General features: G+C 57.1%; 6 protein-coding genes across 6 annotated transcripts; 2 read left to right on the top strand and 4 right to left on the bottom strand.

The window, feature by feature from the left end:
* Window positions 1-197: 197 nt before the first annotated feature.
* CDEST_01677 (Putative alpha/beta hydrolase-1, epoxide hydrolase) lies at window positions 198-1,898 on the top strand. Its single transcript, XM_062917836.1, has one exon. It carries the CDS (start codon window positions 228-230, stop codon window positions 1,518-1,520), a length of 1,293 nt encoding a protein of 430 aa, XP_062773887.1. The 5' UTR covers window positions 198-227; the 3' UTR covers window positions 1,521-1,898.
* Window positions 1,899-2,939: 1,041 nt separating this feature from the next.
* On the top strand, window positions 2,940-4,882 carry CDEST_01676 (uncharacterized protein; the record flags this gene model as incomplete). The annotated part of the gene is made up of 2 exons (XM_062917835.1): window positions 2,940-4,695; window positions 4,752-4,882. 2 exons carry the CDS (start codon window positions 2,940-2,942, stop codon window positions 4,880-4,882), a joined length of 1,887 nt encoding a protein of 628 aa, XP_062773886.1.
* A 1,110-nt stretch (window positions 4,883-5,992) lies between these two features.
* Window positions 5,993-13,237, bottom strand: CDEST_01675 (Putative biotin/lipoyl attachment, biotin-binding, biotin carboxylase-like domain-containing protein). Its single transcript, XM_062917834.1, has 3 exons — window positions 12,878-13,237; window positions 12,536-12,801; window positions 5,993-12,474 (listed from the first exon to the last, which is right to left on the bottom strand). The coding sequence occupies exons 1-3, from the start codon at window positions 13,061-13,063 to the stop codon at window positions 6,081-6,083; spliced, it is 6,846 nt and encodes a 2,281-aa protein (XP_062773885.1). The 5' UTR covers window positions 13,064-13,237; the 3' UTR covers window positions 5,993-6,080.
* A 1-nt stretch (window position 13,238) lies between these two features.
* On the bottom strand, window positions 13,239-15,125 carry CDEST_01674 (uncharacterized protein; the record flags this gene model as incomplete). Its single annotated transcript, XM_062917833.1, has 4 exons — window positions 13,239-13,324; window positions 13,587-13,953; window positions 14,091-14,211; window positions 14,836-15,125. The coding sequence occupies 4 exons, from the start codon at window positions 15,123-15,125 to the stop codon at window positions 13,263-13,265; spliced, it is 840 nt and encodes a 279-aa protein (XP_062773884.1). The 3' UTR covers window positions 13,239-13,262.
* Window positions 15,126-17,510: 2,385 nt separating this feature from the next.
* On the bottom strand, window positions 17,511-17,900 carry CDEST_01673 (uncharacterized protein; the record flags this gene model as incomplete). Its single annotated transcript, XM_062917832.1, has 1 exon — window positions 17,511-17,900. The coding sequence occupies one exon, from the start codon at window positions 17,898-17,900 to the stop codon at window positions 17,511-17,513; it is 390 nt and encodes a 129-aa protein (XP_062773883.1).
* Window positions 17,901-21,260: 3,360 nt separating this feature from the next.
* Window positions 21,261-24,402, bottom strand: CDEST_01672 (Putative NUDE domain-containing protein). The gene is made up of 3 exons (XM_062917831.1): window positions 23,958-24,402; window positions 23,434-23,876; window positions 21,261-23,345 (listed from the first exon to the last, which is right to left on the bottom strand). Exons 2-3 carry the CDS (start codon window positions 23,659-23,661, stop codon window positions 21,780-21,782), a joined length of 1,794 nt encoding a protein of 597 aa, XP_062773882.1. The 5' UTR covers window positions 23,662-23,876; window positions 23,958-24,402; the 3' UTR covers window positions 21,261-21,779.
* Window positions 24,403-24,793: the final 391 nt, after the last annotated feature.

The following is a 24,793-nucleotide window of genomic DNA, read 5'->3' as shown; positions in this document are numbered from 1 at the left end:
CCAACCGCATGAACTTCAATCTACACGTCTCCAGCACTTGAGTGGTAAGCCAGATACATGAGCTACAGATCGAGGTCGGATTGGCTACTAGGAATTGTGTTAAGCCACGCCCTCAAACGGTGAAGGAGATGTATAAAGCTTGGCTTGGATTCCATCCCATGAACCCAAGTTCCCCGGTTATTGTTCACAATCGCCGCCACCGTTAACACACCCATACCAGCAGAAGAATGGACCCGGCTCAGCTACCTCCATGGGACCTCCCGGAGGGCGTCACGTCTCGTTATGTCGACACGTCCCCCGCAGGACTGAAGTTCCACGTCCTTGAGTCCCTCCCAGACACACTCGCGCCCGGCCAGCGTCCCCCGCTCATCCTCCTCCTCCACGGCTTCCCGAACCTGTCGTACGACTGGCGCTTCGTCATGCCGAAGCTCGCCGCGGCCGGCTACTACGCCGCGGCGTTCGACATGAGGGGCTTCGGCCGCACGCACAACGCGGACCTCAGCCCGGTGCCCGACAGCTCGATCCGGCCCATGACGGCGCTGCGCGACGTGGTCACGCTGGTCCACGCGCTCGGGTACGAGGCCATCCACACCCTCGTGGGACACGATCTGGGCGCGTTCGTGGCCTCAGTCTGCGCCATCGCGCGGGCGGACATGGTCAAGTCGCTAGTGTTGATGTCGCATCCGTTCAAGGGCTCTCCTCGGCTGCCGTTTGGGACGGCCGTGTCTCCACGGCTGGCTCGTGCGAATACTGCTCCCAGCCGAACCGGCGATGGTAAAGGAGACGCAGCCAGGGCAGATCCCGATATCCAGACGTCCCTCTTACAACTCGACCCGCCGCGAAAACACTACAAGTACTACAACGCGTCCCCCGAAGCTGCCGACGAATGGACGTATCCCACGGGCGAGCCTCTGCACCGGTTCCTCAGGGGCTACTTCCACCTCAAGTCGGCAGACTACACCCTGAACAAGCCGAGAGCCCTCCGATCCTGGACGGCGGAGGAGCTCGCCGTCCTGCCGCACTACTACGTCATGCGGGCCGACCTGTCGATGCGCGGAAACGTCGAGCTAGACATGGCCTCGTCGTTGGGCGAGCCAGCTGCCGCGGGCCCTAGCGACAGCGACAGCAATGGGCGTGCTGCTGGTGGCGGCGGCGGCGGCAGCGGCGAGACGTCCTGGCTCAGCGACGCGGATCTCCAAGTGTACACGGACGAGTTCTCGCGTACGACCTTTGGGCCTCCTTTGTCGTGGTACAGGGTCCTCGTAGACGCGGCCTTGTCGGCGGACCTCGCGTGCTTCGCAGGCACACGGCTTGCCGTGCCGACAAAGTACCTGTCCGGGACGAGCGACTGGGGCACGCATCAGGTGCCCGGCGCGCTCGAGGCGATGGAGGGCGGCGAGAGCGTCCGCGGCGACTGTTGGATGGGCGCCGTCCACGTGCCCGGGGCCGGGCACTGGGTCAACATGGAGAAGCCTGGGGAGAGCGCCAGGGAAATATTGGAGCTGGCGGGATCCGTCTAGAATCGACACGACGTAACACGGCACGAGTGACGGTACGAAAAGAAAGGCTTGGAAGGGGAGAGGTTCAAGGGATTCTGTTTTGTTTGCCTGTCCCAGGCCGACGCCGCGGCCCGCGGGCAGTGGTTTGCGCCGAAACAAGCCTGTTGGAGGGTGTTCAAAGAAAAGCAGCTCTGGAACGACGTTACCCAAGAACCCCGGTGGTGGCTTGTTTCTTGGTGTGATCCGAGATATAATATACATGTGGTCTGACCCCCTCATCTCATGGTGCTTGAAATCCAAGAATATCTTTCATCGGGTTATTCGGTATACAGGATCAGCGAGTGTGATTCACTTACTCTTCCTCTCTCTCTCTACTTCGTATTTGACTTTTGATACTTTGGGGCTATCCAGCTCACTATAAAAGCTAGAAAAGAGGAACTCAATAATTCCTCCCTCTCTACCACAAGTCACGCACATGGCTTTAGACGTAACGGAAATACCCAAGCAACCATGGAAACCTGAACCTTTATCCTCGTCATTACACTCACCCCACAGAACAGAACCCAAGAAGCACCTGATTCAAGCCATGAAAACAAATCACGACATATTCCTTGGGCAGAGAATCGGGGAACGGAATCGTGTAGAAAACAGGACAGCTCAGTCAGCACTGGCAAAGGAGAATCTTGTTTTGTGAGCCTGAGCCTGAGACTGAGACTGAGATTGAGACTACCTCAACGCAGTCGATGGACTCTTCTCTCTTCACCAGATTCACTTACACCTCATCGTACCTGTTCACAACATAGACGTGAAGACACACCACCTATTCACTGAATCTCACCCCTCACCCCTCTTCTTCATCCAAAGGCAGTACCAAATTTATTCATCCTCCGGGAAGGCAGAATCGAAGCCGTCGTGCCTTCCTGAACAACTCCAGTCATCTCCGGTCGTCTCTTTCGCTCTCTCGGTTTCTTTTTTTTTATTCTTTTCCCTTTTTCTTTTCTCGTCCCTTTCGCCTCAACCACCATCCTCTTCTTCGTCCCATCCGTCTTTTTCGTTGCCGTTCTCCTCCTCCTCCTCCTCCTCCTCCTCCTCCTCCTCCTCCTCTTCCTTTTCTTCGTCAACTTGCTCTTTTTCTTCGTCCTCCTCCTCCTCCTTTCGACTTCGCTTCCCTCCACCGCCAACCTTCTTCTCCCCCTTCGACAGGCTTTCGCTCAACCTCGACTCGTTCCATTGCACTTGTTCCCCAGACGGTTCCTTTCGGCTGCGCCGAATCGACTTCCTACTGCGTTTAATATCCAAGGCGTCTCACGGATCCAACAACTTAACTCGGCCGTCAACTCGTACTCTAATTGTCCACTACCACTACCACCACCACCACCACCACCAGCAGACGCTCCGACGGCTACGATCCAACTTCCGTTATACTCAGCAGGCTTCGCCATGTGTCAATCCGTGCAGTTTTGGTGCATCGGATGCAGGGAAATTCGCCCGGGACTCCATATCCAGACGTGCGAAAGATACGACGCCGCCACCAACTCTTGTGTCGACCTCAAGCTCGAAAACCCGCCCTTGAGGCCCCATCTCCAATACTGCGACAACCTCAAGTGCAAATACCTTGATCCTGCCCTGGCTTGGCATCCCGATCGCCCATTGTCCCCCGAGTCGCAAGTCTTTGCCGACCGCCTGAAGGATGCCGTCAAATTTGCGACCGCCCTCGAGGCTGCGCGTGCTCAAGCAGACAAGAAAGTTGACGCGCTTGGCGACTCTGAGAATCTCGAGGCTCAAGCCTCCAAGTCCACCACCGGTGACACCTCAGGTAATGTGGAAGTCTCTTCGTTAGTGTGCTCGGTACAAATGCTAACATCCCCTTCCTCAGTCGCATCACGACCCCAGACCACGACGTCAAGTATGCATGCTGCTACTGTTCCTGAGAGTGTAAGCCGCAATGGAAATGGCCACTCCATCTGCCCTGAGGAGAGATCGACTCAACAGAGCAGCTCTCAGCGGCGGCAAGCTGGTGCTGGTCTGCCGCAGTCCGCGACGTCGCGCGGCGTTGTCCAAAAGCCTGTCCATGCCGCACCTTCGCCTTTGCCTTCCCAAGGAATCCGGCAAGGCATCATCAGCACGAGGGCCACACCAGAACCCTCCAAGCTGGCCGGAACACCAAAGCCGTCGTCGCATCTCTCCCAACCCGGCCATCCGGCTTCGGCTTATGGCTCGCCATCCAACATCTTCCAGCAAGCACATGCCCATTGCATCGTCCCACAACTCGGCGGCCCCGTGACGCCGGGCTCGATAGAGCAGAGAGGAACTGGATCGTATGCTACGCCTGTGAATGGCGGATTGAGAGCGCCGGTTGGAATGAGACCGACGCACAACCAGCAGGTGTTGAACATGCCGGTCGTAAACCCGCAGCCATCAACTTCATCCGCCAGAACCCGACAGGCCATGAATCCTGGGCACCGGGCCATCATGGACAAGCTGCTGAACCCCAATACCGTATTGCCTTCCCGAAGCAGTCGCAGTCCCTCGGTACAACACGTCCAGCACAGCCACCAAACCCCCAAACTCAGCGCCACCCTCACGCCTTTGCAATCTCAACCAGCACCGCCTGCAAGAACGTCCCAGTCTTCTACGGCCGGCATGAATGGGATGTCGCCAGAGGTGGCTGATTTTGTGAAGAGTCTCGAGGCCCAAGTCTATGAATTGCGTCGCGACCACTACCAACCAACGCCTCCCTCAATCGGCAGCGATTACGGGACAATGAACAGCGGCACGATGATCAACCGAGCGATGAACAATGGCACGATGACCAACGGGACAAGAAACAATAGGAACTTGATGTACCAGGATCAGAACGTCCTCCCTGGCACCAACTCGCAGCAGGGCATCCCCAACAACTACTCGCCTTTCCAGAGAGCCCTTCTCAATCAAAGATACACCAACTATCCCCAAGGTCACGGCGACGGCCTAGTTGGCTTCGATGCATACCACGCCGGGGGGCAGCAAGTGTCTGCCACGTCCTCCGATCCTTGGTCCAACCCGTGGGCCTCTGCGGGCTCTCAGTTCCCGCAAATCGGTCAAGGCTACCCGCAGCAACAGAATATGAACATGAATCCATCGCCCCAGGCAGGCGCCATGCCCATGCCGAACTCCAACGGCACCATGAGATCGTATTCCGAGGCTTCCAATGACGGTTTGTCCTGGGAAAACATCCCATACTTTGCTATGCCGCCGACTACCATGGGCCAGCAAAGAAGTCATTCTACGGCGACGCACCAGGCGGGCCTGGCAGGGTACACCTCAGGAAACGAACGCCCAGTCAAGCGTATGAGAGTGTCGATGCAGAATGGACCGTCCAGACCGACCCAGTCGCCTGCTAATGGTCAAAGTAACGGGGTTGTTACCACACCTCTTGTACGTACTGCAACTCCCATTTCGACACCGGGATATTACCATACGGCGTCTTCCATTCAACGAACTGTGCCACAAGTTCCTGTTCAAGCGACTACTCAACCTTACTTCAACCAACCGACCAACAACGCCTCGGGTGTTTTCGGTATGACTCAGCCAAGCAAGAGCAGCGGCTTCGACTTTGGGAATCCAGCCGCATCCAGTCAACGGCCAGTGCCCGACAACACACCCTCTGGCGGCACTGACGACTGGAACCTCGGACCCGTGGAAGACTGGGACTCGATCCAGAATCAGTATCGGGACGATGGACTCTACAGCGCGTTGTTGGGGTAGCGGACCAACCACGCCGAAATTCTTCTGTGTGGGAACGTGAGAGTGTCATGAGAAGTTGAGAACACAAAGTCTTGACCGGTTTCTTCATGCGGCGGCGCACGTTCGCCTCCTCATCATCCTGGACGGGCGAGGGTCGTACAAATTTCTTTCTTTCTTCGTTATATCTTCTTTCTCAAGGCATCGCGTTGTCTTTTGGTATATACTCCACTTTCTTTTATGGCGGTAGTTTGACGACAACGCGCCCCCATACAGCTGGCCAAAGGGGAAGGAATGTGCGCATGAGACTAAGAAGTGGTCTCATGGGGGGACTCACTCGGTCCTGATCGACTGTAACATAGCACAAACAGCTTGCATCTTGTGGCTTGTTTGACTTACCTTCCTGTTTGTTCACGAGCTGGCGTTGGATGCGCCGATATAAGGCGGTGGTGGTTGGAACCTCTGATACCCCCCAGCTTCTACTACATAACTTCTTCACAATCACCATGAGACACTGGTACCTAGAACTCACAATCCATAAACGTGACATGACGCGACCTGACGTCGAAAGAGTGATCCAGTAACACAAGGGCATGCTGAAGAGTGATTCATTCTGTTCACACCATTGATTCATGTCACATCAAACCATTACAAGAGAAAACGGACTATCGCTTTCCGAAAGGTTCATTAGAGGGACTTCTTCTCCCAAACATTGAAATCTATCATAACACACTTGCAGAAGAATGCTCGTACATAGTCATAATCATCCCAGAAACTCACACCGTCTAAACAAATATACCAATGACACCCGTACACCCCATGTTATTACGCCAATCGACTCTCCCCAAGTTGAGTCATCTAATCGCGCAGATACTTGAGGATCTGGTCACGCTCCTCAGGCGGCATCGTGCGGATGACGTCGCGAACACCGCGCATGGCGGCGTTCTTGTTGGTCCTCAGGACTGAGCTCAACTCAGTAGCCAGGTTGTCGGCCTTGACGGACTCGATCCTGTCCGTGATAGACTTGCGGTTGGCCTCGTACCACTCAGACACCTCGCGATCAGCAGTGTCGAAGTTGACGACGCCCGACCAGCTCTCGAGGAACTGGAGGTTGCGCTTGCGGGCCTCGGGTGCCTTGATGTCAGAGCCCGAGGTGGACGTAAGGACAGTCGAGGACATGCGGCGAAGGAGGTACTCCTCGTTGAGACGACGGCGCAGGCGCCAGTAGAAGAAGCGTCGAGAGTTGACCCACTCGAGCTGGTCACGGATGACACCCTTGGCCTTCATGCGGCCGGAGCGGTCGTGAAGGTCGGCGAATTGAATGGCGATCTGCGAGTAAACAGGCAGGAGCTGCTTCTCGCGGATCGTCATCTTCTTCTTGAGCTCGTCGGCTTGCTCCTTCGGAAGGTCGGTTGCCATCTGCTTCTTAAGAGAGGCGTAAACGGGGTCCAGACGAGCCATGGTCTCGAGCTGCTTGTCCTTGCGGTACTTGATACCAATAATGCCTTCGGGCTCGAGCACACCACCGCGAGCATCGACATCGGCGTACATCTCCATGGCCTCGGGGTTGATGGTGGGGTCGACGACGACCCAAGAACCGCCACGAAGCTCACCAAAGGGAGGAATGTAGACAAAGATGGGCTGCTCGAACTTGACGAGGGCGTCAACGATGTAGGAACCGTACTTCAAAACCTCGTTGTACATGTCGCGCTGGCCGCCAGAGAAACCTCTCCAGTTGGCGAGGATCATGAGAGGCAGCTGCTCACCGTTGTTGAAGTCGTTGATGGCCTGGGCAGTCTTGAAGGCCGAGTTGGGGTACCACACACCACCGGCCTCGTTCGTCACCTGCTCGATAGAATCGGGGTTGGCGGGATCGGCAGGGGTGATGTTCTCGACCGAGCGGGTCTCGACCGCGATGACACCCATGGGGATACCACCGAGACGAGCACGGCCAACAACGACAGTGCGAGCCCAGCCGCCAAGGGTCTCAACGAAGGAGTCCTTGTCGAACAGACCGGGCTCGAAGTCACCCTCCTCCGTGGGGCGACCACCAATCATCCATCGGACGTCGTAAGGCTGCTTCTGGGGAGGGGTGTAGACGACGTCGCGGTCCCAGACATCCGTGCTGGGGCTGACGGGGATGGGGCTGCCGCGCTTCTCGGGGATAAAGGACATCCACTCGACAATCTTGGAGACACCATCAAAGTCGTCGGTACCAGTCATGTGGGAGACACCGTTGCGGTACATGATCTGAGTACCACCAAGCTGCAAGTTGGAGGTGTAAATCTCACGGCCAAGAACGTTGTTCAGCGCAGGGGCGCCAGTGAGGATGATGGGCTGGCCCTCGATCTGGACGGCGCGCTGGCCGAGACGGACAAGGTAGGCACCGATACCAACGGAACGGCAAGTCACCAGGGTAATGGTGAAAATGTCGTTGTAGGCCTTGCTGGTGGCACCGGCGATGAGACCGGAGCCCCTCAAGCACTCGACACCAAGGCCGTCCTCGGAACCGATGATGGTAACAATCTTATGGCGCTTCTCGCCATCCTCGGATATGACCTCGGTGATGACATCCTTGGAGAAGCGCTTCTGGGCCTCGTCGTCGAGGTAGAGGTACTTGAAGCCGTTGTCCTGCTTGCTGGCGTCGTTCCACGCGACCTTGAAGTGGGGCATGAGCTCGTTGGCGACACCCAGACGAGCACCGGAGTTGGCCGACAGGTAGATGCGAGGGATGCCAAGCTTGCGGGCAAGCTCGGTGCACTTGTAGAAGTAGTTGTCCTCCTTGGGGCCGAAGCTACCAATCATGTATGTGATATCGTTGGCAACGACAATGAACTTGCGACCCTTGGGGTACTCGGGGGTCTTGGCGTGGAAGATCCAACCGACCATACCGCAGGTGTTGGTACCGGGCTCGCGGTTGACCTCCTGGAGGGTGTCCTTGTCGTCCAAGACGAGCTCGGTGTAGGTGACGCACTCGCCCGACTTGGGCTGCTGTCCGCCGACGGCGCCGTGCTTCTTGACAGACTGGGTCCAGCTGTTCTGGATGGCCTGGCGGAACAGCTCGGGGAAGTCGTACACGTACTGGGTGCCCATCAGATGAGCCTTGTAACGCTTGGGCTGCAGAGGGTTCTTGGTCGGGTAAGGGGTCGAGACCGGCAGCAAGTGCATAGGGCCCTTCTCCTTGGTACCACCGATGCTGTTGAAGACCCACTCGCCCTTCTCGGACTTGCGCTCGGCGTAGATGTCGACATCAACAACGTATCCAGAGGTGTTGGTGATGATGACACGCAGGGGGTAGGGAACGCCAGTCTGAGGGTCGGTGCAGATGATGCGGATCTCGACCTGGGCAACACGCAGGCGCCAAGCACGGGCTCCGAAGCGGTCGAGGAAGCCCTGCAGACTGCTCTCGACCTCTTGGGGGTGCAGCTGGAACACAGGGGTGAAGTTGATGAAGACCTGGTTCAAATCCGAGTTGTTGTTGCCAATGATTTCGAGGGCGTCGAAGATGTCGTTGATGACACGGTCAGCCTCGGAGATCAGGTACTCGGCGGTAGGGATCTCGTCACGGAGACGGCCGGGACGAATGACGGCACGGGTGAAGTAGCGCTTGTCGCCGTCGACAGCCTTGCCGATACCCTCGTAAACGTGGATGTTCTTGTTCTCGGTGAAGACGGGCTTGATGTGGAACTTGGCCAGTCTGCCGAGCTCGAGCTGGAAGGCAAGAGCGGGCTCGCTGTGACGAATGCTGTCATCCTCAACGTACTCGGGGCCACGGAACGTGTAGTATCCAGGGTAGGCACCGTCGTTGCGGCCGCAGATGAAGGTGATGCGACGGACGTTGCGGTTCAGGAGATCCTCCTTGAACTGCTCAACGATGGGAACAATGCGAGAGAGAATCTCCTGGTCACTCTTGCTCTCGGCGTCGCGGACGGCGACATTGATGACAGCAGAGAGCTCATCAGAGTCAACCTTGGCCGTGGTGGGCTTGCGCTTGCCGCTCAAGTCGGGGATAAGACCGGGGGTGCTGCGCTTTCTCGCCTTGTCCGAGAGAGCGAGGGTCTCGAGGGCCTTGCCGAGCAGGTCCTCGGCATCGTCGAGGTACTTGACGGGCACGATCACACCCTTGCGGTTGGGCTCCGAGTCCCACTTGTGGTTGAGGTAGGACATGTCACTGATGGAGTGGATGCGCTTGAAGTCAAACGAGCCGCCGCTCGCGCTGGGCGTGGCGGGAGAAGAAGGCGCCGCAGACTGCAAAGGCAGACCGTACTCGCTCTGGCCAATCTTGCGCAGAGCGAAGTCCCAAGTGACGAAAAGAGGCGTGTCGCTCTCGTCAGAGTGGTACTCGATCTGCTTCAGGATGTAGGCACGGTAGGCACGACGGACGTAGACCTCGAGGGCAGCAACAGAAACGTAGGGGTCCTCGTGGGCGAAGAAAAGGGTCAGGACGTCGAAGACGGTGTACTTGGAGTCGACGACCTCCTTGATGACCTCGAGGCTGGGCTCACGGTGGTCCCAAGAAGCCTCACCGTAGCGTGACTCTACGACGGAAGAGCGAAGGATGTGCTCCATCTGAGCAGTGCGCTCCTCCAAGGAAGGCAGAGAGCACTGGATCATGATCTCGCGGGCCTTGAGGGAGACCTTGGAGGTGGTGCGGGAGGACTGGAGCTCGGTCAACTCCTGCAACGCCGGGCGAAGGTATTTGGCAACGTTTCCAACGTTGGGCTTGTTGGGGCGGTACTCCTCAAGAATGGCGAGGATGAGCGAACTCTTGGCACCGACACGGCTGTGGGACAGAACAGTCTGGACAACCTTGCGGATGTCGTCCTTGTTCTGGTCACGCAGCTTGAGGATGACGCTGTCTTCCTGGGTTCCATAACCAGTGAACAGGCGCTCGATCTCAATGTACGAGGCCAGCAGTTCCTTGACGATGTTCAACTCGTGCGCCTTCTGGCCCTCGGAATAAGCGTTGAGGACGTCGGTCAAAGGCGCGAGGGTGGTCTTGAGCATGTCGGCATCGCCAGCGGCGACGTTCTCCTCGAGGAACCTGTGGAAAGCCTTGTGCAGAGGCTTCGCAGGGAAATCGGCGTGGCGGGTCTTGGCGCGGTCGACGATCTGGGAGAACTGGCTGTCCAACTTCTGGGGCATACGGCTGTGCAGAGCGGCAAATTGAGCATTCCACTGGCTGTATGGCAACTCGGGGTTGCGAAGGACCTCGACCAACTGCTTCAGAGTAGAAGCCATGATGACCGAGTTGTCGTAGCCGAGCAGAATGTTCTTCAGGGTGTTGTGCAGAAGATCGAATCGCTGAGCGGGCTTGGTACCGACGGCGACGGGCTCGCCGTAAACGGGGAGTTGGCCAACGAAAGGCTGAGCCTGCTTGACGCGGCTCGGATCATCCAGAGCGAGGATTCCGAGAATATCACCAGCCTCGAGAGTGGCTCCCGGCTGCTTGATGAGCTGGACGAAACCGTCCTCCGCGGCGATCAGAGGCATGTACATCTTCATGACCTCGACCTCGGCGAAGGGCTGGCCAGCCTTGACGTGCTCGCCGTTCTCAACCAGGTACTTGACGAGCTTACCGGGGGACGGAGTGCGCAGCTGGGTAGGATCGTTCTCCTGCTCGAGCAAGCAGGTCTTGCCGTCGACGGACAGACGAGTCGCGCCAACCTCCTCCTTCCAGTAGACGCTGTGGGAGCGGCCGTCCAAGAGGATCAGCAGACCACCGTCACTGAGGACACGAACGCCGACCGAGCACTTGGATCCGTTGATGAAGAGGTGGTAGCTGTCAGTGCTGGCACGGGTGGCAGTGAACTTGTAGCGGAACCCCTCGTAGATGAAGTCAATGGCGAAGACAGTCTTGAGGATGTCCTTGGAGGGGACTTGACCCTTCTCCAAGCTGGTACGGTACTCTGTCATGCAAGCCTCGCTGGCAAGGTGAGCCTTGGTGACAGCACCGCAGACGACGGCCAGCATGGGGTCCGGACGCTCAGCAGTCAGCTTCTTGGTGATGAGCTCGTCGAGCCAGCCGGTAGTGATGGTGTTGTCCTCGAAAGCCTCCGTCTCCAAAAGCTTGATGAGGTACTCGACCGTCGTGCGGAAGTCACCACGAATACTCAGCTCCTTCAAGGCAACAACCATGTGCTTGCGAGAAGCAGCACGGTTCTCGCCGTAGGCGAAAATGTGACCAAATTGGGAGTCGGAGAAGCTGTGAATACTCGAAGCGGTACTGACGGAGAAGTAACCCCAAACGTTGGAACTACTCCTGAAGTTCAGGTCGTGCATGACACCGTTGGAAGGCTTGAAACCTTCACCGGGGTCCTCGGAGGTGATTCTGCAGGCCGTGGTATGACCCTTGGGTCTCGGGCGACGCTGCGTCTTCTCGCTGCCCTCCTGCTTGAACTCAAAGTCGATCTCAGTGGATGTCCTAGGGTCGACGCCGTACAGCAGACGAATGTCGCGGATTCTGTGCAGGGGGATACCCATGGCAATCTGGAGCTGGGCGGCGGGCAAGTTGACACCGCTGACCATTTCCGTGGTAGGATGCTCGACTTGGAGACGGGGGTTCAACTCAAGGAAGTAGAACTTGTCGTCGGCGTGGGAGTACAGGTACTCGACTGTGCCAGCCGAGACGTAACCGACGAGCTTTCCGAGACGGACGGCAGCGTCCTCCATAGCCTTGAAGGTGATGTCCTTGGCGATGGTGACGGGGGCCTCCTCGATAATCTTCTGGTGACGACGCTGGACGGAACAATCTCTGCCAAAGAGGGAGATGTTGTTGCCGTACTGATCAGCGAGCAGCTGCACTTCCAAATGTCTCGCGTTGCCGGCCAACTTCATGATGAAGATGGGAGAACCGGGAATCTCGCCAGCGGCGGCCTTGTAGAGCTGCTCGAAGCCCTCCTCGGAGAGGGCCTTGCGGATACCCTTGCCACCACCACCCTCTGATGCCTTGATCATGACGGGGAAGCCAATGGCCTTGGCCTTCTCCAGACCCTCCTGCCACGAGGTGACGCAACCCTTGATGTAGGTGTCGTCGGCAACGGTGACGATGCCGTGGCTGTCGATTTCGACGGCGTTGACACCAGTTCCGGACCAGGGAATGCAGGGCACCTCGGCGTGCTGTGCGACGATTGTGGAAGAAATCTTGTCACCAAGAGATCGCATGGCGGATCCCGGGGGTCCGATGAAGACAATCTTCTTGGGGGAGGCAGCGAGAGACTCGGGAAGCTTGGGGTTTTCCGAAGCGTGACCCCTGCGGAAACGCTGTCAGCACCGGCCACAAGCGGACAGTTGTATCGAAGAAAAGCACTCACCATCCAGCCCAGACAGCGTGAACGTTCATACGCTCAGCAATGTCCACAATAAGTTCGACGTTGGCGTAGTTGTGGTTGTTGGTGCCGCCGGGGACTTCGACGTAGTGGTCGGCCATACGGATGTAGTCGGCGTTGGCTGCCAGATCCTCAGGGGTGGCCATGACGGTAAACTGGATGGCCTTCTCGTCGCCGAACGTCTCGTACGCCCATTTCCGCACCGAACGGATCTCCTTGACGGCCGCGATACCGTTGTTGGCGATCAGGACCTGCACAACGTCTCCGTCAGTACAAATGACGTACCTACCGACACAGCCGTCGGGGGAAAGCGGGGGCTCAACGCACGTTGGTGATGACGGTGTGACCATCTTGCTGGGCAACAAAATCCTTGACCTTGGAGGCCGGGGCGTTGCTCAACTTGTTGCCACCAATGAAGTGGTCGGCAATTTGGTGCTTCTCGGCGTAGGAGGCCTTGCCATTAACTTGAGGCACAGTCCGGCCTGTGCCGTTGGCTGCTGTGATTTCGGTCATGATTGCGTTAATTTGTTTGGGGAAATTCGCGGGTATCTCAGAGGGTGGCCGTCATGAATCAGGGGGAGCTCGTGGAGCTTTGATTCGGGCCAAGTATGACGTGGGTTGAGGGAGATACGGTGACTTTTTTGGCTCGAAGGGGGAAGATTCGAGTCGGGAGATTAGTTGTAGAAATCTGGCTCTGCGGCAAACGAACAGTTTAGGGGTATAGACAGAGCAATTGAATCGTCGGAGGTGAAGGACAGAGAGTTGTTCGGATCTCTAGAAAGTCGGGGAAACGACGGTCATGTTAGCAACTTTTTGAGAAAAGTTTCTTGTTGGGGGAAACCGCAAGGCAGAAGTAACACTAGGAGGGGCGGGCGGGAGAGGAGACAGAGAGATTGGGGGTGTGGAATGCCAGGGGGCGGCGATAGGCGCGGGGACCAGTGTTCAGTGCCAGGGAGAGGCGGGCAGCGAGGGCGATGTGCCGGAGAGTTGCGAGTGTGTGGATGTCAGAGAGATTGCGGGCAATGCGGCAACGTACCTGGTTTAGGAATAGGAAGCTTGGTGAGACAAGTGTTTCCTTCTTCTTCTGTCTTGGGGGCGAGGGACAGAAGGTCTATAGAGTGTATCAGAAAAGGGAGAACGGAAGGGAGGGGAGAGAGAGTGTGGGAGAAGAGGTCGAAGGAGAGGAGGAAGTTGCAATGAGGAAGAGGGAGCTGGGGAGGTGTTATTGTAGTCCAGGGACCATTGGGGAGGGTGAGGATTGGGATTGGGATTGGGATTGGGGATGCGAAGAGAGGAAAGGGCAGCTGCACCCAAGAAAAAGGTGGACTGTGCTGTGGGCTACGAACTGGAGACAGGTCGATAGGTACAAGGAGTGAACGGGAGTTCCGGGGTTGAGGTACTACCTATGCAATGACAACAGAGTGAGTGAGTGAGTGAGTGAGGTGTGGAATTTGGGAGTCGAGTAACTTTTTTTGGGAGCTGGGATTAGATTGTTGGAGCGGCGAGGGGGGGATGATGGGAATGTCACGACGCCATGTACCTTTTCCTGGAGATGGAGGTATATCGACAAAATAAAACCGGGGTCCGCGACAGGGAGTCGGCGGTGGTGGTGGTGGGTGTTGGTGGTGGGTGTGGGTGGTGTTTGTGCTACCTTGGAGGTACTTGGGGCGCGGATGTGAGGGACCGAACGAAAGTGAGGGAGAGAGAGTGAGAGTGAGAGAACCGGGCAAATCTGGTTGAGAAGTGTAAAAGAAGTGCCTACTTTGATTGAATTGAGATGAGGGGGGGGGTTGATTAGATTTCCTTCGACACTGCCGCCGGCCGGGGAGGCTGTTGTCGCTTTCGACGTCTGTCTCGTCTTTCTTTCTTCCAAATAGCCAGCCGTACGTGGGAGGGAGGGAGAGAGATATTATGTCGAGGCCCGAACAATGAACAACGGCGAGAACCCGCCGCGACGAAGATATAGCGACAAAAGAAGGAGGGAGGAAGGGTGCTGGGACGGGACAGGACAGGACACGACAGACCAACTCGGACGGGAGAGGAAGGAGCAGGAGACGCTGACTGTATATGTATATAGTTCTCATGTCACGATGGGAAGGACCGAAAGCACCGGCATCAGTCATGAGCAGGAGCAAAAGCAGGAGCAAGCATTGGTGAGATGGAGCAACTGGGCCATAGCAACCGGCACGAGCAGGAGCGGAACAGAAGCTGTAACGCCGCTTGTCTACTACGTTCCTTCCTAGACACAGAAGCACCATCGAGAGGGCAGGAGCAGAAGCAGCAACAGCAACTCCCGGAACAGCAGCGGCGGTGGCGGCGGCGGCGGCTTTGGCAGGAAGGTGTCGATGTCAATGTCATTGTCGATGTTGATGTTGATGGTAGCTGCTTCCCGGCCGAGAGGTACATCCGAGACACGCAACAGGTACTTGCACCGGAGCTCGAGGTCATGTACCCCCGAGTACCCGCCCACCTTCTTTGCGCCGGCGGGTGACGGACCATCACCATCGGCAGCCCAAGGCACACGAGATCGATCACCCTCCGCCAAAAGTCGCCGTTCAGCGTTCAGCCCACGCATTTCCCTTCCCTTTTTTGTGCCCTTCTTTTTTTTTTCTGAGACCAGACGGACCACAGCTCGGGATGAATGTGTCGTGTGGCCCAGGCATCGGCTTCGTCTCGGTAGTCTGTGTGTATCTTTTTCCCACGTCCAGCCCATGGCTTACGCTCAACTCACACTCCGTTCCTCAAACAAGCCGGGGGGTTTACCTTATTCCCCCCACTCCCTCTCTCTCCTCCTCTCTCGCGCATACTGATACTCCGTAAACACACGCACGCACCCGCGCACCCGCGCGCACACACACGGCTCTGGCAACGCATTGTTACGCTTTCCATCTCTTGCTTCCCGTCCTCAATCCATCCGTCCGTCCCCTCCCTCCCTCCATCCCTCCCTCAACCAATGGCCGGGGTGTTGGGGAAAGCTGTGCCCAAGGGTGGGCGGCCGGCGGGCCAGCGGGCTGCAACAGTCCTTGTCCATGTCTCTCCCAGACTTTTAGCCCAGCCGCTCAGCCTTCGGTCTTGAATGATTGCCCAGCGCCTAGCTTCAACGAGCTTCCGGTGCTGCCTCCCTTACGTCGTGTTTCGGTTCGCTCAGGTCCAGCCCAGTCCCGATTCGATCGCATTCCACCCACCGGTTGGTGCATTGCTGGGCAGAGAGCCCTGGCTGGGTTGGGTGTTTTCCCCATTCTGCCACTGCACCACCCAACGAGCAACGACACCTGCAAGAAGAAGGAAATAGCCGTCGTGGGGGAACCAGCGACAGGCTGCTGGTAATCGATAACAGTCTCTCTCACTCTTCAAGGTTGGGTTTCTGCTTGTATCGCTTCACTCCTCCTTCTTACCTTCCCAAGCCCGGCCGGGAAATATACCTGTGTCGGAACCAGTACAGCGGCGGGGCGTCAGGTACCAAGTCCAGCTACCCTCTCAGGTACCGACGGATACAAATTACAGCAGGTAGGTAACTAGATGTGAGCACAGTACGTACCCAGGTTTCTGCCGCCGCTGGAATTTTCTTCTGATTCGGGCCAGCAAGGTGCAATTTTGTCCAATCAAAGCTTCCGTTCTTGTTTCCGTCCCCCTTCTTTTTTTCCTTCTCCTGTGCCTGTCCTTCCCCTGCTTCCGCTTGTTGCAACTTGCAGCTGCAGCCCTCGGGACGTTATAGTTATCGATAGATAGGTAGGTATGTAGTCAAAGCTCCTCTTGCGCGTCAACGCGCTGCCGGCCTGCCGCTTCACGCCTTGCACCTCGAGAATTCAGCATCGCGGTTCCTCCCTCGTCACGGTCGTCACCACCGTCCTTGAACAATACACGCGACACTGGCATCCCGTGCGATAATGCCGCTAGTCGAAAGACACCATAGCCGGCACACAAATATATCCAACCCCAATTAGACGCTGTGCCTCGTCCTTGTTGAGTGTCCCCGCTAAAGGAGGATCGGGTCAGCCAACGTTGCCACCACCGAACCCCGACGGCATCTCCAACACCCGTCCGAAGCTGCTGCCCAAAAAGCACCCACTGAAGAAGATTACTTACATTTCCTAGGCACACACACACTGACGCCGCACCTCAATGCACCGCACCGCCGACCGTTGGACACCGATCGTCACCGCTGTATAATTACACCCAGACCCCCGACGTGGAACCCCGATCCAGTCCAGTCCAGTCGAAGCCCGAGATGACAATGCGCATCCCTTGTGCGCCCCTCCGTTCACATTGGCGTTGGTATCGCATCTGCCATGGTCCATCGGCCCCAAGATCTCTGTTGCCCGGCACTCGACACCGGCACAGGCAACCCCCCTACAAGTTCCATCCCAGGGCTCCATGAAGTCCCATCCAGAATCCCCAGCGCGCCCCTCTGGCGCGAACCTGATTCCGTAGGCGGTCAGCCAGATGTCGTCAGGGGTGCAAGCCTCAACAACTAACCGTCGTCTCGCTTAGGCGCCTCTAAACCGCCTAGCCTCGCCGATTCTCCGTCCGGGGACGTCCATCAACTTCCGCTACAGCCCACGTGTACCAATGTATCTATACCCGTCCCTTCAGGCGCCTCAGGTCCCGTCAACGCCTCGCCAGGATGAGGAATGCTGAACGATGAGCGAAGGCCAAGGGCCGACAACATGGCAGCGAACCAACGTCTCAACTCACCATCTGGACTGGGCTGGCATGAAGTCGCCAAACGTTCTTGTCTACCAAACAACCCTCTCGTGTCTCAGATGGGAACAAAACCAGACGGAAGTGCGCACCACGCCAAAGTCTTTTCAGTCTTGCACCACGCATTCCATCTCCACCCAAGCCCAATGAATGTCTTGGGAGAATATTCATCATTCAACTTTTCCCGCCAAGCCAAGCATCAACTCATGAGACCGCGTCCGCCAGGCCGATAAGGGGGCCGGATGGAACTGCCAGGCTGTCATCTTTTGCTACGGATTAACATGTACGGATACCAAGCCTCCCCCCATGTGCCACCAAAGCAAGCCTTCGGGCCTTGAGATCCACGTCGCGGCAAATGACGATTCCCCCAACAATTGGGAATTTGGGACACGGTCACTGTTTGGGGGTTCTCCCCTTCCCCCTTCACTGGGCCTGCCTTCCAGAAATGCCAGGGGTACATCACACACCAATGACAGAAGGATGAAAACAACCAGGCCCCCCACTCAGCGAAGCAAAAGAGCACCTCAGAAAAAAAAAATCGCCAACCAGCGCCAGACCAAAAGAGAACATCTCCACCCGCAGATCCCCAACATCTTGTCCGTCCTATTGTGGGGCCCGTGCCCGCGCTACTCTCAGGCTCTGCACCCATGCAGCAGCCACGCACACACACACACACACCCTTGCAGCCAATGCGGCCAACGCAGCCAACGCAGAGCCGACGACATAGATATCGACATCGTATCGACTTGGAATGTCCTCTGCTGCCTCAGCAGTCACTCGCGTACTCAATTTAAAGGTCATTAGGGACTTGGGGCTGGCATCCGCAAAGATAATGGAGACTGTAGGGAGTGTTACCTGCTCGACGACTTATCCTCCTCAACCCTGTTCAACTACCTGTACCGTGATGCTTACAGCTACAGACCAGCTGCTGTAGCTTCATCTGTCTCAACCACCGACGCCGTTTCGAGCCCCAAACTTGCCTTCTCCCATGCTTTTATTGCGCCGAGGTCCCAATTTCCAGTTCCGATCTCCCATATCCATATTCATAGCAACGCAACCATCATGGCTTGACGATATGGCGCGGACTTCCGTTCGCCCATTCCCACCGTTCCTCCTCCTTGTTCCATCAGATCCCCGGAATTGTACATACTACATACATTAAACCGCCCCAGAACAAGATAATCACCGGGCACCGGCCCCTCCAGGTCGTCCCATCCTCGGCGCCGCGTACTGATGGCGGATGCTACGCTAGCTCCCTACATATACACTTATACGCGCTAGAGACGGGGCGAGCAGATCCGATCCTGTCAAAGCTGGAGATGTGCTGCGCCCAACCTGACGCGCCCACCCCCAATCCATCATCCATCGTCCGTCCGGAGGGGCGGCATCTCGCCCTGGGGACCTTATGCTGCCGCCCTCACTCCTGCCTGAGGCGGACGGACTGTTTGTCTGCACCTCTAATTATAGCTAGGTTCTCACCTTCGCCTCCATTTTGCGACGCTGATGAGCTGGAGCCAACGTAGGTGAGGCAGTCCTTGACGAGAAACCGTCTTGAGCCAGCACAACTAACGGAGCGCCAGGTCCATGTCGTTGTTCGCCCCAAGAAGGTGAATATACACCATCCCCTCCGCTGACTACAAATACGACTTGGCCCCCGCGCTCGCCGCTTGATACACCTCAGATTTCAGCCGTTACTCTCCACATCCCTGCTAACAAGCCGCATGGGACTGTGCCTGCAGCTCGACTGCCGGCTGCATTGTGTCTTGAGCGGCTCTGAACGCCGGTCTTAGTCCTCCCGTCCGAACTGATCTCACAGGTACGTGCGTTGCCGCGGGCGGTCAGCCGTTGCTCTGAGACCGCAGCTAGCTGTACCACAATGCTCGCCAGCCAGTCTTGGTCTGGCCCTCCTGACTTGTCGCTCATGACACCAGTGAGGGCAGCATGTTACCTTGGGCCGGTTCAGGGCCGAAACTCGGATGAGTTTTCGTTTCTTCCCACTTTCAGGTTGTCTGCGTCTTGCCGGATGTCAGCGACTGAAAAGCTGAGATGTCTTTCGGTGGTCACCCACCATGAGACGTTCGTACCGTTCTCCCGGGACATTTTGCACGCTAGACATCACTTTCCATGCGCAGACCGGTTCGTGGCTCGACAGAGGGGCCGCTATGAAACAAGACGTGTAGGACCGGTTATGCGGATCTGGTTCCTGCACCCCGCCAAGCATCATTACGACGACCGGGGAGTTCACTGGCAGTCGGCTTCATAGTATGCTATAGAATCAGGTGCTGCCCATGATTGGTCCGATATTGTAGACGTTGTCCAGAAGTATCCCAGAAGTATCGGTGACCGAGGGATGTGTAATTTACTTGCGTTCACTTGCGTTCAGATTGCCACTGGTGGAAGCATGTTTGTTTCGAGGTAGTGGTCGCCAGCCTTCAGAAACGAAATCTTTGAAACAAACCTCCGGTGTATCAGTAGCCATCTGACGGGATAGAATTACGTTGTCTCATGTCGAATCCGTAACTGAGTTTCGTGGTGCGTGAACTCTACAGCTCTTATCCACTAATACGCATCTTCGAGGTCTGCCAAACTGGCTGCATGTTCGTCTGCCTCACCGGATGAGGTTCAGCCGTTGAAAGGCAGGTTGTTGGGGAACGGGCGAAACCTCATTGGCTTGGGCGTAGGTGCCGTCCGTCGTGTGAGTCTTGCGGAGTTACAGCAGCCGAGGAACCTCACGATACTACCCTCGGTCGGCATGCGGGCGGGTCCCCGGCGACGTCGACTTCCCATGAGCGGCGGCGCAGTAGTTGGGGAGTAGGTGTCGAACGGACGATGGCCACGACCGCGCGCGTTCCCGACGTTGTACTGAACTCCCCATGTCCGTCTCCGGTGTACGTTCTCGTCAAGGCCGGCCGGCCGGCGAAATCGAATGAGGCTTCGCGGTGTGTAGAGGGGTCTCGCGGGCCCGGCATACTCGGCCGTCGCCTAGCAGCACACACGTGCCGTCTGCTCCAACTGACTGGGTGATTTTATTCTCACAGAACTCAATGCTGAAGATGGAGCTTTTTAAAACGTGTGGGCAACGTCGCCTTCTCTGGCTGGTGTGCTAAGTCGTCCATCGTACGTGACCTTGCCGTGACGTTACCTGCTCCTATCGACACAACCCCCCCCCCCCCCCCCCCTTTGGCGAGACTGGACGGGTTATGACCAGCAGCAAGCGGGTAGTTGAGGGAACAAAACAAATCAAGATGTTATCCATGGGTATAAGAAGGGGTTTTAAGTGAGTTTCGCCTGGCTTTTTGCAGCGCGGCGCGCTGTTGTGATTTTCATCGTTTTAATATGACCATTGTCTAAATGGCGGCAAAATGCCGAAAATGACTCCAGACTCCTCATCGCCGTTGCTTTACCCTGGTATAACAACCAACAATCGCAGAGCCGCTTGTCAATATGATAGACTAAAGCACACTCATTTTTTTTTCAAAAACTCACAGAAACCATAACTCACATTCTGGGGAGAATACTCGACCACGCCGAGGCACCTCCCTCCTCGGCCTCTACGGGCATATCCATACCACACACGCGAGGCCGATGACCAACGACGCCCCGCGACGAACACACACACCCGCACCCGCCCCCCCCTCTTTAACCGCCCAGAACCGGCGGGTTAGGTCTCACGACATCAGAAGCTCGGAGGTACTCATTTCTAGCAGGCGGACCAAGTCGTTGGTCGTGAGGTGGGTATCTTGTCACTCCCCTCCCTGCAGTTCGGGGAGACTCTGTCTTGGCCGAACGTACGGGACCATGGGCCGGACATTTCGGCGTGGGTGGAGCCAACTCACACTCGACCAGCGCCGAATCGGCGGACAGACTAAGACGGCCGACCACTCTTCCCCCCTTTCCGTCATACGCGTGCTTCCATCACGGCCTCATCGTTGTAGCGACAAGAATCTAGAACCCTGCAATAGCGAACCATGAGGTAGGCCGAAATCAGAGACCTTCCCACATCCATCAATCCGCCTCCTCTTCTTGCATTCACTCGGGCCTCCAAGACTCAAAAGACGAGACAGCATTGTAGATCCGATGAATCTCGGGACCAGAAGTTGTGTGGTCTTCTAACGACCGACAGAGCGGGAGTTTGGAGTTATATATGTATGTGTATGATATGTGTATGCGTCAGGTGTAAAAGGTATTTCCCCCCTCATCCTGCGGTAAAAAAGCGCAATGAAGCCACCAAGGCACCGCCATGCTTTCCCCGTCCAGACTCTTGTAACCATACCAACGCCCTGATGCAGTTGTCCCACGCCGGCAGCCCTTCCCGCAATCATCGCAGAAAAAATGTACAAAGGAAACTGTTTGGAGACATTCTGTCTCCTTTCAATATGACAAAATGAGAGAATAAAGCCATGTGGCTTCGCTGTGCTGGCAGCTATTGTGCCTCATCTGTGCCGTAAACCAAGTTTAAACAACGTTCCCGCTCCCGTTGGTATCAAGAACTTCCTCCGCGAGTGTCCAAGTTGTCCGAGCTTTCTCCTTAGTACGTCTCCTCTTCGACGAGGTCCCGAACGCCCATGACGGAACTCCTCAGGGCCATTGAACTTCGCCTCCCGGAAACACTACTTCCGCTCTGACGTCGTGAGCTAGGCATTGGAATGCTACTGGTCGGCACGGGGATGCCGCTTACGGCGGTTTCCGCCTCGAGGCGGGAAAAAGTCCCCCTCCTGCTCGGCGTTCTGTACTCGCCGCTTTCGTCGCCTTCTTCGATGTCGATGCGGCTGCTGATGCTAGCAGAGCGCGCGTGGAGGGCGCCGCCGAGGGAGCTGCGGGGACGACCCAGTGGTGTGCGGGACCCAGACATGCTAGCCCGGCTGATGGGCCGGGGGGGCGCCATTTCCGTGCGACTCGGAGGCCTGGCATACGATGAGATACTAGCCCGCGAGCTCGGCCGAGAGATTGCAGACTCCTGTTCGAGGCCGACACTAGCCCCGGGATTCCGGTTGGGCAGTGGGCCAAAAGACAGACGGCTGACGCCTGACGTGCTCAGACGAGACACATGCCTGGATCTTGTGCTGGCAGAGAAGTTGGGGTTGGACGGCGTCGTGTCGTCGCGCGATGCGGTGGAGCCCGTCGGACGCTTGCGAGAACGGATAGTAACCGTCGAGGGCACGCTGTGGACTCCAAGCACCGAGGAACGGGGTGAGGCTCGGGGCGGTGTCGTGACGGGAGCAGGGAGCTTTGATCGAACGTTTTGGACACGCGCCTCCAAACGCTGCATCTGGGCCGTGAGGGACCGAATGTGGTTGAGAGAATTGTTGGCGGGCATGCGGGTGGAGATGGAACGAGGGGTGGTGCGGGGGACAGGCGGTCTTGTTGGCGGACCCGTCGAGGGACGACCTCCTGCCGGCCGGCTGCTGGTGATGGATGTTGTGAACGACCGAGGCTTTGGTGTAATGCTGTGCTCGGTCGAGGGCAGACGGGACTTGCGTGTCGCCGATGCCGGAGTCCGGGCCGGGGTCTTGAGGGGTGTTCTGGAGACGATCCTCTTGGGCACAGATGCCGAGACATCGGACATGGGAGGGGACGGAGGCTCGCTGATTTGGGACTTTTTGGCGGCGGGGAGTGCTTCTCCATCAGGCGGGGTTGACACCATGGGCGAGCTGGCTGTCGAGCCTGGAGAAGCTTCCATGGTCTTATCGAAAGTCGGGGACGAGAGAATGGAGAGGTCGGTGGAAATGGCCGACAGATGGCGTGCCTCCTGCTTCTTGATCTTGTCCTGGAGCAGCTCGGCTTCGATCTTGAGGTCAGAGAGCTCCTCCCGCAGGCGTTGGGCCTCGATGCGCAAAGTCTCACGCTCCTGCTCGCCGATCTTGATTTCTTCCTCCAACATGACGTTGCGTTCGATGGAGCTGTTGTACTTGGATTCGAGGTCCTCGAGGGACGAGCTTGTGTTCCGGGCCTGCCGCTCAAAGTCATCGTTGGCGACCTCGATATCGCGCAACTTTAGCTGGAGAGTCCTGTTGGTGTCGCGCAGGGTTGTGATCTCCTTCTCGAGTGTATTCTGGGCTGCGTTCGCATCCTTCTTTGCTTGGTTGTATTTCGACTGCCAGGAAAACGTGAGTCAGCGCTGGACATGTGGCGGTGTACTTTACGGCACAGGGAGAGAGAGAGAAGAGAGAGGGTCATCTTACCTTCCATTCCTCAGCCTCGAACTTGAGGCTCTCGGCCTTTTCCTGGAGTTTGCGCTCCCTCTTTTCGGCCTGGTCGATGTCCTTCTCCAGCTCTTGCTCCAGCTCCTTGCTAGACTCCCGGAACTCGGCCAGTTCCTCCTCTAGCGATGCGTACTGGGACTTGTACCAGCGCAGTTGGTCTTCGGGGCTGGAAGCCTCGTTGGGAGGCGACGACGGTGGCTCCGCCATGGCTGTTGATATGGTTGATGTGACGTCGTCGCAAAGTTCGGTTGGGTGGCATGTGACGCCCGGCGGCTATGATGAAGGTAGACGACGCCGCGGTCGCAAGGGGGTTACGAGGTGGGATAAAAAAGCGGACGCGAATAGAAGTAGTCGAAAGCGATACAAAGGAAACTTGTAGCGGTGGATGATAGTGGGTGCTCGTGAGAGTCGTCAAAGGCGTGCTGTCGAGCCGTTGTCAGTTCCGTGGTGACCCCCAAGCCCGACGCGATCGGGGGGAACAGCAGATGAGGAAGGGCACGCACCGACTCCAAAGCCTGTATGTTTTTGGTGCTTGGGTGGGCGTATCGTAGCAAAGCGTGTGGAAGAATAAGGCCTCAGAATAGGCAGAGGCGAAGAGAATATAATGATATGCGGCTTGTCGCGTGGTTTGTTGTCGGAGTCGAGATCGAGAGCGTGTGTGTGGTCGATGATATCGTCGTTGTTGTCGTCGTCGTGGTCGATGTTTGGGCCGGAACTTACCTGACCTACCGGGGCATGCGTGCCGAAGGTCGCTGGTCGTCGTTTGTCGAAGTCGTCGTCGTCGTCGTCGAGATGTCGGCGAGAAAGAGCATCGCACGCTCGATGTCGCGGACAGTTCAGGGACTGACTGGACTGGACTGTAGACGGCACCGGCTAAGGACTGGGACTGCTGGGCATGGCTGGGAGCGGGAGCGGGAAGCAGGAAAGGGAAAGGCCGGTGCAATGTTGATGTCGGTCAGGCGTGCGGTGGTGTTGCTGTTGCGGGTTGCCCCCTGTCGCCTCTTGTCGTGGCAGTGCCGCCTTTCCCGATCGGGGATAGCCTGCTACCACGGGCAACACAGTGAGAACGGCCGGGTGGCTGGAGGGCGTTACATAATCAGTGATTAGCAGATCGGAAGAGGCCACTGAGACTGGCGGAAAGTGCGTCGCTGAGTGGGTCCTGTGTCTTTTTTTGGCGTCGTTGCCGTCTTCACTGTCATTGTACGGATAGGTAGCGCAGGTAGTGCTCAGTCTTCAGGAAGCAGCGAGGAATAAAGGTACGTACCTCTATCCCGTCCCGTCGGTCTGCTGTGCTCTGCAGTGTGCTGTCCGCGCCCACTGCTTCTTGCTTATTGCCTTA

This window comes from Colletotrichum destructivum, chromosome 1 (genome assembly GCF_034447905.1).
Source record: "Colletotrichum destructivum chromosome 1, complete sequence".
In the NCBI taxonomy this organism is placed as follows: domain Eukaryota; kingdom Fungi; phylum Ascomycota; class Sordariomycetes; order Glomerellales; family Glomerellaceae; genus Colletotrichum; species Colletotrichum destructivum.
This window is presented reverse-complemented; position numbering and strand designations above follow the sequence as displayed.